This window comes from Aedes albopictus, chromosome 3, assembly GCF_035046485.1.
Source record: "Aedes albopictus strain Foshan chromosome 3, AalbF5, whole genome shotgun sequence".
In the NCBI taxonomy this organism is placed as follows: Eukaryota; Metazoa; Arthropoda; class Insecta; order Diptera; family Culicidae; genus Aedes; species Aedes albopictus.
The window spans coordinates 280,541,217-280,557,319 of NC_085138.1; the positions used below are offsets into that span (position 1 = coordinate 280,541,217).

General features: G+C 41.5%; 1 protein-coding gene across 1 annotated transcript in view; it reads right to left on the reverse strand.

The window, feature by feature from the left end:
• Window positions 1-6,849: 6,849 nt before the first annotated feature.
• Window positions 6,850-16,103, reverse strand: part of LOC109420345 (glutamate--cysteine ligase regulatory subunit) — a 65,501-nt gene continuing 56,247 nt past the window's right edge. The window contains exons 3-4 of the mRNA XM_019694669.3: window positions 11,533-12,106; window positions 6,850-8,005 (exon numbers count right to left, since the gene is read on the reverse strand). Of these exons, the coding sequence (XP_019550214.2) occupies window positions 7,866-8,005; window positions 11,533-12,106 (714 nt within the window). The 3' untranslated portion in view covers window positions 6,850-7,865. The remainder of the gene's footprint in view (window positions 8,006-11,532; window positions 12,107-16,103) is intronic.

A 16,103-nucleotide genomic window follows, 5' to 3' on the forward strand; every position in this document is an offset into this window, starting at 1 on the left:
AAAATTTGGGTTACGCCTATAGGGTTTGTGTTCCATCAGTAATCTCACGCTCCCAATTTCATCCTATTCGAAAACAAGCGATTACGGCACCGATTGATTCCGTTCTTTTTGTTTTCATGGGTGCTCACTTCTAACAAAAAATACAAAAATAAGAAACAAAACAAACAGTGCTTTATTCCTTTGTTTTTCGTAGGATGAAAATGGGAGCCACATGCTTAATAAGGGAACCAATACCCTATACAATTTTTTTTGCAGAAGTTTCTTTTAAATCACGTTCAAAGTTTCTTTGACTTATTACATTTGTTTACAAAATAAAATAAAAGTCGTGAACTTCTGTCAACGACCAAAATTTTTGAAGTACAATTTAGCGCTGATTTCGAAACCGCGCTTCAAAAAATTTTAAGTAGAGCAGTTTATAAGTTTTAGCTCAATATCGTTTTACATTTTTTTAAAATATGGAATTTACTAAAATTCAAATATCTTGCGTTTTGTTCAACCAATTTCAAACCTTTTTCCATAAATTGAAAGTTGAATACAATACCATTCGATCATCTGAATGCAGGTTTTGCGTCAGATTGATGAAATTCAATATATCGGCGAGTTTTTGGGACAATCTCCTTCAATTTTAGCAAAATTTCCAAAAATATTTGAGGAAAGGAATTTTTTTTAATAAGAAAAAAACAATTTAAAAATTATTTCTCAACGTTTATTTGACATATCATATGTAGGCAAGTTACAGTAAAAAAATTATCTCAATTGGAGCATTGATTACGGAGAATAAGATGTGTGAAGTGAGCGACTTTGCTTAAAAATAGAACAAAAATCGATTTCAAATCATCAACCTTGTATGGAAAGTCGAAAAAATTTCCGCTCTACTGTAATTTTTTTCCTTCACGTTTCCGAACTCAGGGCATGATTCTACACCAAAAATGATCATCAGCTTACCGAGTTCAAAAATGCTGTGAACTAGTGTTATCTTTTGAATGAAACCTAGGGTTTTGAAATTGGACGCAAATTGGCGGAGATATGGACCTAAAAAATGACATGTTTTTGAGGGGGTGACCCCAAACTTTTGATCGGGAGTGTAAATAGGCTCTGTTATCACAAATTTTATTTACTTATGATTTTGGCTTGCATTGTTTTATTAATCTAATTTACCATTCAGGACGTGCACTGTTGTAAAAAGTACAACACTACCAAAAAACCTCGCTCGTCGTTTATTGCGCGAACGCGATGCAGTTTCGGTTTCTTGATGGCGCGCGTCCTGAAAGGTTAACCCTCGAGCGATCGCGCTGTTGTATTTTGTACAACACGTTGAAAAAATCTTGCTTTTTGTATTCAGCATTAGCGTGGTGCTGACGCAGGTAGCAAACCGCGCGAGTTACGGAAGGTTAAAATTAAAAACATTTTTTTTACCTACGACGACGGAATCATAAAAGTAATTTTTAATTTCATGAATTCTATGCATGGTTCCATTTCACCAAACCACAATTTTATGAATCTGGTAGTAATGCATCAGGATTTGCATCCAGGATTATGAAAATTATTCTTGGCTTCATGAATGCTTCTCATGATCCCAGCATATTTAATCATAGCTTCATGATTATATTTTCCATTTCCAGTCGCCGAAAGCCTTACCAATAACGGGTACATAGCGTTATAGCAATCAATCATAAAATCATAAATTATAATCATGGTGTATATTTATAACATGAAATCATAAAAATATCGGGAAGTTATGAGTCATATTCATGATTTTGGGAAGGTTTTTTTTTCATGCAGTAGGTTGTTGGCCCAAGGCCCCCTATCCACCGTGGTGGGTCTGCCATTATACCCAAGTAGGGGTGGATGGCAAACCAAAAACAGAAGAACAACAAATGTTATTGTCATAACTTAGTATGTCAATTATGAGTTCTTCATGAAGAGCTTAAAACAACATGTCAATAGCATAATATGATATCATACCAAAATATGCCATTTTCTTGTAATTTATAAAATGATTTAAAAATTGGAAGAATAACTACTTAATGTCTTATTTTGCTACCATAACTAATTTTGCAATCGATCAAACTCTAACGAGTTTGATGAACCATCGCAGTTTTGACACTTATTAAGAACAAAATAATGTCAAAATTTAAATTTTGTCTTTAACTAATGGTAACTTTTAATATGTGCTTACAATTGCATTCAATCCAGAAAACTTATAGGAAACGCAGCACGATGAAATTAAACATAATATTCTTGAAGCATAATTTAACTCTTCATCAGTTCCCTGTTGTATTTTGTACAATATATTGAGAAAACCTCGCCTGCTCTACATAAATAGCGTTGTGCCGGTAAGGATGGCCAATTTCTGGAGCATTAAGGATTTTTCTTTTCTCTTGCATTATTTGTTCTGGAGCTAATATTTTTTGTTGATATTTATAAAACTTTCGTAAGAAATCACAGCTGTACTCTTTTGGAAATTACGAACTCTTTTTGTTTTCTCCAGTAGAACATGATGGAAACCTACACATACCCTTCTACATAATGTCTTCTATGACTAACTGAAGTTTTTTCCAGTAATTAATCATTGTTAAAAATCTTGCAACGACTTGAAACTCTATTCCTTCAAGAATAAACCTTCAGATGTACTGGTCTGACTACATCTTTACAGGAATTTCCCTTAAGGGGATATATGTTGAGATTGTTGAGGTGCGTGAAAATAAAAAAAAGTTTGAACTGTTATAAAAGTATGTAACCATATTTTTATTTTCAAATTCTCGTTTTGCGTCATACATAGTAAAAAAGTTAAAATCAGCTTGAGAACATGAAAAAAAATGCTTAAGTTATAACATTTTCTGTCAAACGAGGTTTGCGGTGACTGTGTTTACAGTCTAACGGCTCAAATGGAAGCACAAACCCAAAAGTAAACCGTTACTAGAGGACCTTATGGTGTCCTTGAACGATCGGAATATTAAAAAATGTTTTAGTTTCCAAACGGGGACGATTTTTTTTTTTCAAATATAAAAAATTCTGTATTCCTGGAAGAATCCTTAGAGCAATTTCTAGAAGATACCCTAGAGCAGTGATTCCCAAAGTGGACGAAACCGCCGCTTAGGGGGCGAAAATGATGCCGAAGGGGGTGAAAACTTGCAAAACAAAAAAAATGGGAGCGAAAATTATTTTTTAAGGGTCAATCGCATAGAAAACGAGCTCAGGGTGTCTACTCAATCATGAAAATGAAGCCCCTCATATTTCAGGGTATTTTCAGGATCCTCGAAAAAAAAAATTGTTTTTAAACATAAAAATCGACCAATTTTTGCCGAATTGCGAGGGTTTTCTGGCACAAAGCTCAAAGAAAAAATTGTAAGATTTCTACAGGAATTTTCGGAGGGATTAATCCCTTCTTGGAAACTGGACATTCTCTGGCAATAGAGAAATCTAAAAAGACATTGAGAAGCATTTAACCTTCCTTGTACATTAGGGTTATTTTTTGTCCCAAACATTGCACTACATCAGGGAGCTGTTCCCTACGTGATGGATTCCCAAGTAACATTGTTTAGTCAAATAGTCTACATACATACATACATTTATATGTTCAACATCATTAAGATAATACAAAATCAACAATAGTACGCCACAATACTCGGTTTGTGGCTGCCGCTCTCCATCCTCGGTCGCGCCCAATGCTCGCCAAGTCACGCTCCACCTGGTCCGCCCATCGTGCTCTCTGCGCTCCACGCCTTCTTGTGCCAACCGGATCCGTTGCAAACACCAGCTTTGCAGGGTTGTTGTCCGGCATTCTTGCAACATGCCCTGCCCAACGTATCCTTCCGGCTTTGGCCACCTTCTGGATGCTGGGCTCGCCGTAAAGTGCAACGAGCTCGTGGTTCATCATTCTCCGCCTTACACCGTTCTCCTGCACACCGCCGAAGATCGTCCTTAGCACGCGTCGCTCGAAAACTCCGAGTGCTTGCAGGTCCTCCTCGAGCATGGTCCAGGTCTCGTGCCCGTAGAGGATCACCGGTCTTATTAGCGTTTTGTACATGGTGCATTTGATGCGTGGGTGAATCTTTTTCGACCGCAGTTTCTTCTGGAGCACGTAGTAGGCCCGACTTCCGCTGATGATGCGCCTCCGAATTTCTCGGCTCACGTTGTTGTCAGCCGTCAGTAAGGATCCGAGGTAGACGAATTCCTCCACCACCTCGAAAGTATCCCCGTCTATCGTAACATTACTACCCAGACAGATCCGGTCGTTTTCGGTTCCGCCTACCAGCATGTACTTTGTTTTCGAGGCATTCACCACCAGTCCGACCTTTGCTGCTTCGCGTTTCAGGCAGGTGCCACCGTTCCAAATGTTCTAGCGATAATGTCCATGTCGTCCGCAAAGCACACAAATTGACCGGGTTTTGTGAAAATCGTTCCCCGGCTGTCGAGCCCGGCTCGTCGCATCACACCTTCCAGCGCGATGTTGAAGAGTAGACATGAGAGTCCGTCACCTTGTCGCAGTCCCCGGCGAGATACGAATGAACTGGATAGTTCACCCGAAACCCTTACGCAGTTTTGCACACCGTCCATCGTTGCTTTAATCAGTCTAGTCAGCTTCCCAGGAAAGCCGTTTTCGTCCATGATTCTCCATAGCTCTGCGCGGTCGATACTATCGTATGCCGCTTTGAAGTCGATGAACAGGTGGTGCGTTGGGACCTGGTGTTCACGGCATTTCTGGAGGATTTGCCGTACGGTAAAGATCTGGTCCGTTGCCGACCGGCCGTCGATGAAGCCGGCTTGATTACTTCCCACGAACTCATTTGTTTTAGGTGACAGACGACGGAAGATGATCTGGGATAGCACTTTGTAGGCAGCATTCAAAATAGTGATCGCCCTGAAGTTCTCACATTCCAAATGGTCGCCTTTCTTGTGAATGGGGCAGATTACCCCTTCCTTCGACTCCTCCGGTAGCTGTTCGGTTTCCCAGATCCTGACTATCAGCCGATGCAGACAAGTGGCAAACTTTTCCGGGCACATCTTGATGAGTTCAGCTGCGATACCATCCTTACCAGCTGCTTTATTGGTTTTGAGCTGGTGAATGGCATCCTTAACTTCCCTCAGCGTGGGAGTTGGTTCATTTCCGTCCTCCGCTGCACTGGCGTCGTCGTTCCTTCCGTTGCCGTGGGCTCCCGTGCCTACGTTCTCCACGCCGTTCAGGTGCTGATCGAAGTGCTGCTTCCACCTCCAAGTCAAATAGTCTATAAAAGGTTGTTAGAACTAACAAAAACCAAAATAAAAGGTGTTCGGTTTTAAGACGGTTCTCAAAACCTCTACAAAACAAATCGGACATCAAAATGTTACTTGGGTTAGGAAGGTTGGGTGAGGAAATCTGCATCAAACTTTCTGGCAAATATTTGAGGTTATTTTTTTGTCTAAATTAGTGAGGATTTTTTTTCTCGACCAAAAATGTTGTTTTTAATTCGAGATTCAAGTTAAAATCCAAAGTTTCAGTAAAGTTTCATTGTTGTTTCCAGTAGTACTACAGATGATTTAATTGCTGTGAACAGCTTTAGAGAGATCATGAACAATTCTCTGGAGTAATCGGTTATACGATTTTCGGGAATATTTCAGAGAAATTTGAAAAAAAAAATCCATAAATTTTGAGTTAAACTCTTGCAGTTATACCAGTGATAAACGTATCTTAAATTATTGCAAAAACTATATCTAGGTTGTCACAAAATGTCTTAATTTGAATTTCAAACGAACTCTTCAAACTTGCTAATGATTGCTTATTTGACAATCAAATATGAACAAAACCTCTCAAATTTATACATGATTGGTCAATTTGAATCATCATTTTATTTCTGATATATAAATCATTAGAAAAACTGACAGTGCTGGCTATTTTTGAAAACACTACGTTATATTCCCGAGCTAAAAAAATGGTTAGGAACTTGTTAGAAAATTGTTAAAATAGCAGATTTAAATTCACAAGTGTTCAATAGTTTTCATAGATTGATTCGAGTTGATGAATCAGATTCCACTTAAAATTAATCTAAACGCTATTCATAATATGGAAATTTTTATATGTTTATATTTCCCAAGTGAAAGTGATCCACTGGTCGAAATTTGAGAGTTTTGCAAAAATGAGCGATTTCGGTTTATATTTAGGGGTAGTGCAAAGGTTTTAAGTGCAACTTATGCTAGAGCCAACATTGAAAAAAACATTTCAAACAAGAAAATGTCCTATTTTAATATCCAACTCAAAAAAGTCCTAAATTTCGAAGTCGAATTTGACCTGTTTGGGTTCTAGAATCACCGATTCGGATTAAGGGGTTATATATGTTGAGATCGAGCACGAAATCGATTTTTTTTTTATTCTTTTATCTTAAAGATGGGTTCTTAAGAATGCTGTGTCAAATTTTCGAGATCCAAGCAGTAATAGCAAAGATAGGCGCGTTTTGTGCCTCGCTCCCTTACGGGCGCGTAGTGCATACTTGAAATATTAAACGCAATTATCTCGGAAGTATAGGTATGTTTTCTAATAAACGTCGATGCGGTGACTACGATTGCGGAAACAGGTCTCAACCGATTTCAACCAATTTTTTTTGAGTGTTCGCCATTCATGTGTCGAATCCAAAAAAAATCATATCAGTGTTATGATTTTTTTCATACATTTTTTGCATGAAAAAAAGTGATTTTTTTTTTGGAAAAAAATCGGCCACGTTTGGAAACTAAAAACATTTTTTTAATATTCCGATCGTTCCAGGTAGTTTTCACTCCATTATTGATTATTTTTATAAAAATAATTTCTCTTAGACTGGTCAAAACTGGTGCACGTACCCTATGTGATATCTTTAGAATTAAAACGTTGAAGTGTTTGCGTTCTCGGCACATTTGCCGTTTATTTTATTCCTTTCGACTTCTTCTACATTTGTTTATTATATCCCAATCAGAATAGAATATAAGTAAATATTTAAAACTAACTACTGAAAGCTTTAAAATAAATTTAAATTACACAAATTAGCTTGAAAATTATGTTCTCCTATAAATTGACAAAAAGAAATGCTTCAACATGACATCTAACAAAAGCTGCGAAGCAAAATGTAGACTTTTAATTATTTTTAGTATAAAAATTACTCCAAAACTATATGCATTTTCCCTTTTCATAATCTATTATCCCATCATGTTCGATTCACTCTACGGTATGCATGTCATCTTATTTATTAATGTTAATAAGTTGTATAATGTCTACATCACATAGTCTTCTAAATTTGCCCATATAATCTGGTTTGTATTAAATACAGTACTGCAACCTAGTGCTCGTTAACGTCGATACTTCCTGTAGAGGTATATTATCTTCCACAAAATAAATCTAGCTTCGAATAGCATCCAACAGTAATGCCCTGAACACACAAGTAGTGAGGAACCGAACCCACTCACCATGTCGACCAGCAGCGAGCGCCCCTTCAATGTCGACCAGCTTCCTTCGCTCTCTTTTATACGACTTCATTGCAGCGAGAGAATCTTATCTACACGCGTATAACACAGTGACTAACAGAAATGTAAGCGTGGTGGGTGCCCTTCTTGTGGCAGCTAACTTGCTACAAGTGCTGAACATGAATATAGTAATATGCCATCGAAAGCGTGTTCTGCTTATTTGTTATCCTTCCTCGAAGTTAAGAGCTATCCCTAACAGCGCGGTTTAAGTTTTCGTTGGACAGTTCTAGTTTTGTGTGTGTGTGTGATTGTTAAGCTTCCGATTTACGGTTTTTGTTTTCTTGCAAGCTAAGCAATAACTAATCTACTTGACACGTTTTTGACCAATAAACATGAATGTTATGAATGTTTTCTTTGTTCGTTAGAAATATGTTTGTGTATAGCCGATGGTAACTTTATTTGCGGGAAAGGCTGACGATGAATCCCTTGGCCGCTAGTACCCCTCGGCATTTGATGTGCACTTGGTAACGGGTGGTCCAGGCTGCTCGGTAGGCGCTTAGCTCCAGGTCGTCCAACACATGACGTGGTAGAAGTTCTGAAAATGTAAAATTGAAAATTAGTTTTTTTAAGATCAAGCACTTGTTGCCGACAATGACAGTTTTCTTATTGCAAATCTTGCCATTGGAGATTTATTAGTTATGATTTTCTGCCTTCTAAGACAAATAAGATCTGTTGCTCTAGCTTACAAATACCATTTGAATAGGTAGAATAATTCTAATTTATTCATGAACAAAAAAAATGTCATAATTTATTAGAAATATCTGTAGAAGCCCTGTAGTATGCTGCACAATTCAGATGCCCATGTTAGGGGCGGCTGATCTACATCCTAGTGCCAGGGAAGGACTCTAAACTCAACTGTGCACTATGGTCCTCCGGAAAGTGGGGGTTGATGTCAGGCCCTACGAGCCAGTCGCAAAAAAAACCATTGTAACGGAAAATCAGCAACAGAATAATACAAACCAAGATCAACGGCAACGACCCCAGCGAACAAAAAGGACTTGCGATTGGAAACTCGGTACACACTTAAATTAAATCGCCGACCTCAGCAAACGGATTGCCGAGAATCCAACAGCCGAGAATCCGGTAATAACATTTACTGAATCTCGGTAAAAGTTTTACCGAGATGTCGTTAAAACTTTTCCGAGATCTCGGTAATCCAACTTTTTACCGAGATCTCGGCAAAGTTCACCGAGACTCGGTAATGGTTTACCGAAACCTCGGTAAAAATTTTACCGAGAATCAGTAAATATTTTACCGAGATATCAGCTGTTGGATTCTCGATAAACCGTTTACCGAGATCAATTTCTGAATTTAAGTGTGTACGTGGAACTGCGATCTCCCAAATTCATTGGGAGCACCCGCATACTCGCCGATCTACTGAAGGACCGCGGGTTCGGCATCGTAGCGCTGCAGGAGGTGTGTTGGGCAGGATCCATGGTGCGAATGTTCAGAGGTAATCATACCATCTACCAGAGCTGCGGGAATACACGCGAGCTGGGAACCAGTGTTGCCACATTTTTATCTGTACCGCAGGCTCAAAAATCTTTTTTATCTGTACCAGACATTCGAAAAATCTGTACCAAATTTGTACCGCATTTGATTTAAAATCGTTTAAAATACACAAAAAAGAACATTACGTTCAGGCTAAACTATGAAAAACACTTAAATTGTGTATAATGATACTAATTTCTGAAATTTAGAAACAAAAATGTCAGTATTAAAAATGCTTTTAATTTGAATTTCAATGATTTTTTCTCAATTTCAAAAAATCTGTACCATTCTGTACTTTTTGCTGAAAATCTGTAATCTGTACCGTACAGAATCTGTACCAAAAAGTTGAAAAAAATCTGTACTTTTACAGAATAATCTGTACCTGTGGCAACACTGCTGGGAACAGCTTGCATCGTGATGGGTGATATGCAGAGGCGCGTGATCGGTTGGTGGCCGATCAACGAAAGAATGTGCAGGTTGAGGATAAAGGGCTGATTTTTCAACTTCAGCATAATAAACGTGCACAGCCCACACTCCGGAAGTACTGATGATGACCAGGACGCATTTTACGCGCAGCTCGAACGCGAGTACGATCGCTGCCCAAGCCACGACGTCAAGATCATCATAGGAGATTTGAACGCTCAGGTAGGCCAGGAGGAGGAATTCAGACCGCCGACTGGTAAGTTCAGCGCCCACCAGCAGACGAACGAAAACGGCCTACGACTCATTGATTTCGCCGCCTCCAAAAATATGGCCATACGTAGCACCTTTTTTCAACACAGTGATGGTCAAACTGCGTCCAAAACTCTCCGTCATCAACAATGTACGGTACCGGCGACCGCCACGGTACAACCAAGAGCGACTAAAGCAACCGGATGTCGCCTCAGCATACGCACAGAATCTCGAGGCCGCGTTGCCAGACGAGGGTGAACTCGATGAGGCCCCTCTAGAGGACTGCTGGAGTACAGTGAAAGCAGCCATCAACGACGCGGCCGAGAGCAGCATCGGGTGCGTGGAACGGATTCGACGGAACGAATGGTCCGACGAAGAGTGCAGAACGGTTTTGGAGGAGAAGAACGCAGCGAGGGCGGTAATGCTGCAGCAAGGCACTCGACAGAACGTGGAACGTTATAAACAAAAGCGGAAACAGCAGACCCGCCTCTTTCGGGAGAAAAAGCGCCACCTAGAAGAAGCGGAGTGTGAAGAAATGGAACTGCTGTGCCGTTCCCAAGAAACACGGAAGTTCTATCAGAAGTTCAACGCATCCCGCAACGGCTTCGTGCCGCGAGCCGAAATATGCAGGGATAAAGACGGAGGCCTCTTGACGGACGGACGTGAGGTGATCGAAAGGTGGAAGCAGCACTTCAATCAGTACCTGAACGGCGTGGAGAACGTAGGCACCGGTGAATACCAGGTCCCAACGCATCACCTGTTCATCGACTTCAAAGCGGCATACGACAGTATCGACTGCGCAGAGCTATGGAGAATCATGGACGAAAACGGCTTTCCTGGGAAGCTGACTAGACTGATTGAAGCAACGATGGACGGTGTGCAAAACTGCGTAAGGGTTTCGGGTGAACTATCCAGTTCATTCGAATCTCGTCGGGGACTGCGACAAGGTGACGGACTCTCATACCTACTCTTCAACATCGCTCTGGAAGGTGTGATGCGAAGAGCCGGGCTCAACAACCGGGGAACGATTTTCACAAAATCCGGTCAATTTGTGTGCTTTGCCGACGATATGGACATTATCGCCAGAACAATTGGAACGGTGGCAAAGCTGCACACCCGCCTGAAACGCGAAGCAGCAAAGGTCGGACTGGTGGTGAATTCCTCAAAAACAAAGTATATGCTGATAGGCGGAGCTGAACACGACCGGATCCGTTTGGGTAGTAATGTTACGATTGACGGGGATACCTTCGAGGTGGCGGAGGAACTCGTCTACCTCGGATCCTTACTGACGACTGACAACAATGTGAGGCGCATCATCAGCGGAAGTCGAGCTTACTACGGGCTCCAGAAGAAGCTACAGTCTACAAAGATTCACCCACGCATCAATTGGACCATGTACAAGACGCTAATGAAACCCGTAGTCCTCTTCGGACACGAGACATGGACCATGCTCGAGGATGACCTGTAAGCACTCGGAGTTTTCAAGTGACGCGTGCTAAGGAGGATCTTTGGCGATGTGCAGGAGAATGATGTGTGGCGGAGAAGGATGAACCACGAGTTCGCTGCACTTCACGGCGAACCCAGCATCGAGAAGGTGGCCAATGCCGGAAGGATACGGTAGGCAGGGCATGTTGCAAGAATGCCGGACATCAACCCTGCAAAGTTGGTATTTGCTACTGATCCAGTTGAGGTACCAGAAGACGTGGAGCGCAGAGAGCACGATGGGCGGACCAGGTGGAGCGTGACTTGGTGAGCATTAGGCTTGACCGAGTATGGAGAGCGGCAGCCACAAACCATGTATTGTGGTGTGCTGTTGATTATATGTTATCTTAAATGTTCATGGTCTTATGACAGAATAGTTGAAGATTAATTTTTAGCTTCAGAAAACTGTCCTCATACCTTGTGGATCACTATGCGTCAGCAGTTGAATCTCATTCTTCAGACAATATTCCTGCAACTGCGGTGGCACCACACAGCAAGCGGCCAAATTGATCTGCGCAATCGATGGATGCACCGAAGATCCTTCGAACAAATCCTTCAGCGAGTCCACATCCAGATCCGCAATACCCAGCTGGCCGATCTTTTTATCTGTCGAGTATTGTTCAAGAATGCTCCACAGCTTCCGCAGATTCCCCACGGCATTGTCACTACCCACGGCCCATTCGATGACACCTTCCTTCACTTCCCCGTTGATTTCCTCACTGCCATTGGTTTCCGCCGCCCGCGGATGGAAAGCCAAAATTAGATTGTCCAAATAGGAGACGTTCAACGTTTCGAACAGCTTCTCGACGGCCTCCGTCAAACAGGTCTCCGAGTAGTGGTTGAGGAAAATCTTCGCTCCGATTTTGATATCGGCCCGCGTGTGTTCCTTCATCTTCTCCTGCAGGTCATTGTTCTTCCGGGTCACCAGCTGGGACCCATCGGACTCGATCACTTCAGCCTCCGCGAATGTCGACCGCAGAGAGTCAACCAACTGCAACGAAATAAGAACAAATTGAATGATTTAGTAAATGCACATTCGTTGAGCGTTGAGTTACAAGCAACAGTTTGTCGGAGTTCCAGCTGATGCCATAACAAGGGTGGAAATAACTGACTAATTTCTATACATGCGCTGCGCTGCGCCTATATACCCAGGTAACATTGGAAATCTTAAACCAAAGCCTTTGCATTCCGTTCATATTTCTGTCAAAGGGATTATGTTTTTTTCTTCTCAAGATTTTCACTTAGAAGATCTTTTGAACTGAACTTTGAACAGAAATCGTTTCAACAACTTCAGCATCACCATAGGAATAGATTATGTGTATATTATTCAACAATATGATAAACTGCTTCATCTGTTCATTCTCTCTATTTCTATAGTCTTCAAATGATTCAGATGACGCTCATGTTACTTGTCAGGCGATACTATATAAAAATGAAAACCCAATATTGTTCCCAATTAAACAACAAATGTCATTACGCAATTTAAATTGCTCTGAACTTTGAATCGAACTGGACCAATTAATTCACTCTAAAACGTCATATCATTCCATCCCGATCAGCCTGACCTACCAGAACTTCAGAAAATATCAAATATCAATCAAACGACTGTGCTTCCATAGCGCGAGAGCTATTGCATGTTCTCGCGTCGAGCTGAATTTTCGTGTGCAATTAATCCTTCCGCCAACGTCCAATTAGTGGACAGGATTTTCGACCGAATCGATTGATATGTGCAATGAGAGTGGAGATGCATTTGTGTTAAAATTGGTGCATAGGTAGAGCATTTCCGTTTGGTTTTCTCGCGGAAATTGCGGCATCAAAAATTTCATCCTGGTGTCACTGATTGATGGCTGTAATTAGTAATTATACCAAAATACACGTATTCCCTTACTCGTGGAAACATTCCCGAAATCTTTTGATTTCCCTACAAACATTAAAAATACTTTGCTCTTGTTACCTTGCTAGACATTTGGTTCCGGTAAGTTTAAAAAATAGATACAGAAGCTTGGTTGTTGACATCTACACTTCCGCAACAACCACCCTATAGAGCCGGTCTTCGGCAAAGTTGTTGCAAATTAAGTCCACTATTGAGGAAAATAGGGATATTTGTATTTGAGAATTTACTGACCAGCTAGAACATTCTGAACATAAAGTTTGGAGAAACGATATACAGGGGATGGCCAAAATGTTTGGGATAGGCAACTTTTTTTCTCTCACAAAAAAGTTCAACATGCTATAACTTTTTATAGAGCGCATCAAAAAATCTCAAATTTTGACTGTTTGTCAACCTATTATATGTGCATCATTGGTACAAATTTGAGCTTGATTGATAAATTTTTCGCAAAGTTAGAACCGTTCGGGTAAAACACTATTTTCCAGACAACTCATTTTTGAGCTGTTATATCTCGGAAACCAGTGAACCGAATTGAATGAAATTTTGAACGTACACTAACAATATGTAAATGCTTCACAAAATATTAAAACATAGGTACTTTTTAAACATTGAAAAAAGTTATCATGGATTGACACTTTTTGGATTTTTCTCGAAAAAATGTAAAGTTTTTAACATCAATGTCAATAAATTTTAGTGTTGATATCCAAAGATTTTCCACATTTGTTCTCAAATTATCTCTAATCAGATATATTAGAGCCTATTCAGATTGAAGGAAGAACACATTTAATAATTTTTGTGTGGTATTGTAAATTTGACTTATTTTCCTCTATATGGGTAAAAATTTCAACCCGGTATAACTTAATTCGCCATGAGAAAATATAACATTTTATAACGTCGTATTAAGTATCAATATATTGTTGATAAACGTTGAAAAATTCATTCAATTCGGTTCACTGGTTTCCGAGATATGACAGTTCAAAAATGAGTTGTCTAAAAAATAGTGTTTTACCCGAACGGTTCTAACTTCGCGAAATATTAATCAATCGAGCCCAAATTTGTACCAATGATGCACATATAATAGGTTGACAAACAGTCAAAATTTGATATTTTTTGATGCACTATATGAAAAGTTACAGCATGTTGATTTTTTTTGTGGGAGAAAAAAAGTTGCCTATCCCAAACATTTTGGCCATCCCCTGTATACCAGTTGTTCTAAAAGCTGAATTTGGTTATAGGTTGAAAAACGAGAAGAATGCAGCATGGGCGAGAATGCTGCAACACCGTACGAGAGCGAATGAGGCACGTTACAAACAGGCGCTGAACAGGCAGAACTCAGTCTTCCGGATGAAGAAGCGCCAGCAGGAAGAACGAGATCGCGAAGCGATGGAAGAGCTGTACCGCGCTAAGGACACACGAAAGTTCTACGAGAAGCTGAACCGCTCGCGCAGAGGCTTTGTGCCACAAGCCGACATGTGCCGAGATAATCACGGGAATATTCTCACGAGCGAGCGTGATGTGGTCGAGAGGTGGCGGCAGCATTACGATGAGCACCTCAATGGCGACGTTGCAAGTAGCGAAGGTGGCGTGGTAACAGATCTAGGAGTATGTGCACAGGACGAAAGACTTCCGGCCCCTGACCTTCAAGAGATTGAGGAGGAGGTTGGCCGGTTGAAAAACAACAAAGCCGCTGGAGCAGATCAACTACCAAGCGAGCTTCTAAAATACGGTGGAGAAGCACTGGTGAGAGCACTACACTGGGTCATTACCAAGATTTGGGAGGAGGAAGTATTACCGGAGGAATGGATGGAAGGTATCGTGTGTCCCATCTACAAAAAGGGCGACAAGTTGGATTGCGGGAACTACCGCGCGATCACACTACTGAGCGCTGCCTACAAGATACTCTCTCAAATTTTATGCCGCCGTCTATCACCGATTGCAAGAGAGTTCGTGGGGCAATATCAGGCTGGATTTATGGGTGAACGCGCTACAACGGACCAGATGTTCGCCATCCGCCAGGTGTTGCAGAAATGCCGCGAATACAACGTGCCCACACATCACTTGTTCATCGATTTCAAATCGGCGTATGATACAATCGATCGAGAACAGCTATGGCAGATTATGCACGAATACGGATTCCCGGATAAACTGATACGGTTGATCAAGGCGACGATGGATCGAGTGATGTGCGTAGTTCGAGTATCAGGGACACTCTCGAGTCCCTTCGAATCTCGCAGAGGGTTACGGCAAGGTGATGGTCTTTCGTGCTTGCTGTTCAACATTGCTTTGGAGGGTGTAATAAGAAGAGCGGGGATAAACACGAGTGGGACGATTTTCACGAAGTCCGTTCAGCTGCTTGGTTTCGCCGATGATATTGATATTATTGCTCGTAAATTTGAGACGATGGCGGAAACGTACATCCGACTAAAGAGTGAAGCCAGGCGAATCGGATTAGTCATTAATGTGTCGAAAACAAAGTACATGATGGCAAAGGGCTCCAGGGAGGAATCACCGCGCCTGCCACCCCGAATTCATATCGACGGTGATGAAATCGAGACGGTTGAAGAATTCGTGTACTTGGGCTCACTGGTGACCGCCGACAACGACACCAGCAGAGAAATTCAGAGGCGCATTGTGGCAGGAAATCGTTCTTACTTTGGACTCCGCAGAACTCTACGATCGAATAAAGTTCGCCGTAACACGAAGTTAACCATCTACAAAACGCTGATTAGACCGGTCGTCCTCTATGGGCACGAAACATGGACCCTACGTGCAGAGGACCAACGCGCCCTTGGAGTTTTCGAACGGAAGGTGTTGCGTACCATCTACGGCGGAGTGCAGATGGAAGACGGGACTTGGAGAAGGCGAATGAACCACGAGCTGCATCAGCTGCTGAGAGAACCAACCATCGTCCATACCGCGAAACTCGGGAGGCTACGGTGGGCGGGTCACGTCATCAGGATGTCGGATAGCAACCCGACTAAAATGGTTCTCGAGAGTCATCCGACCGGTACAAGAAGACGTGGAGCGCAGCGAGCTAGGTGGGTCGACCAAGTGGAGGACGATCTGCGGACCCTACGCAGAGTGCGGGACTGGAGAC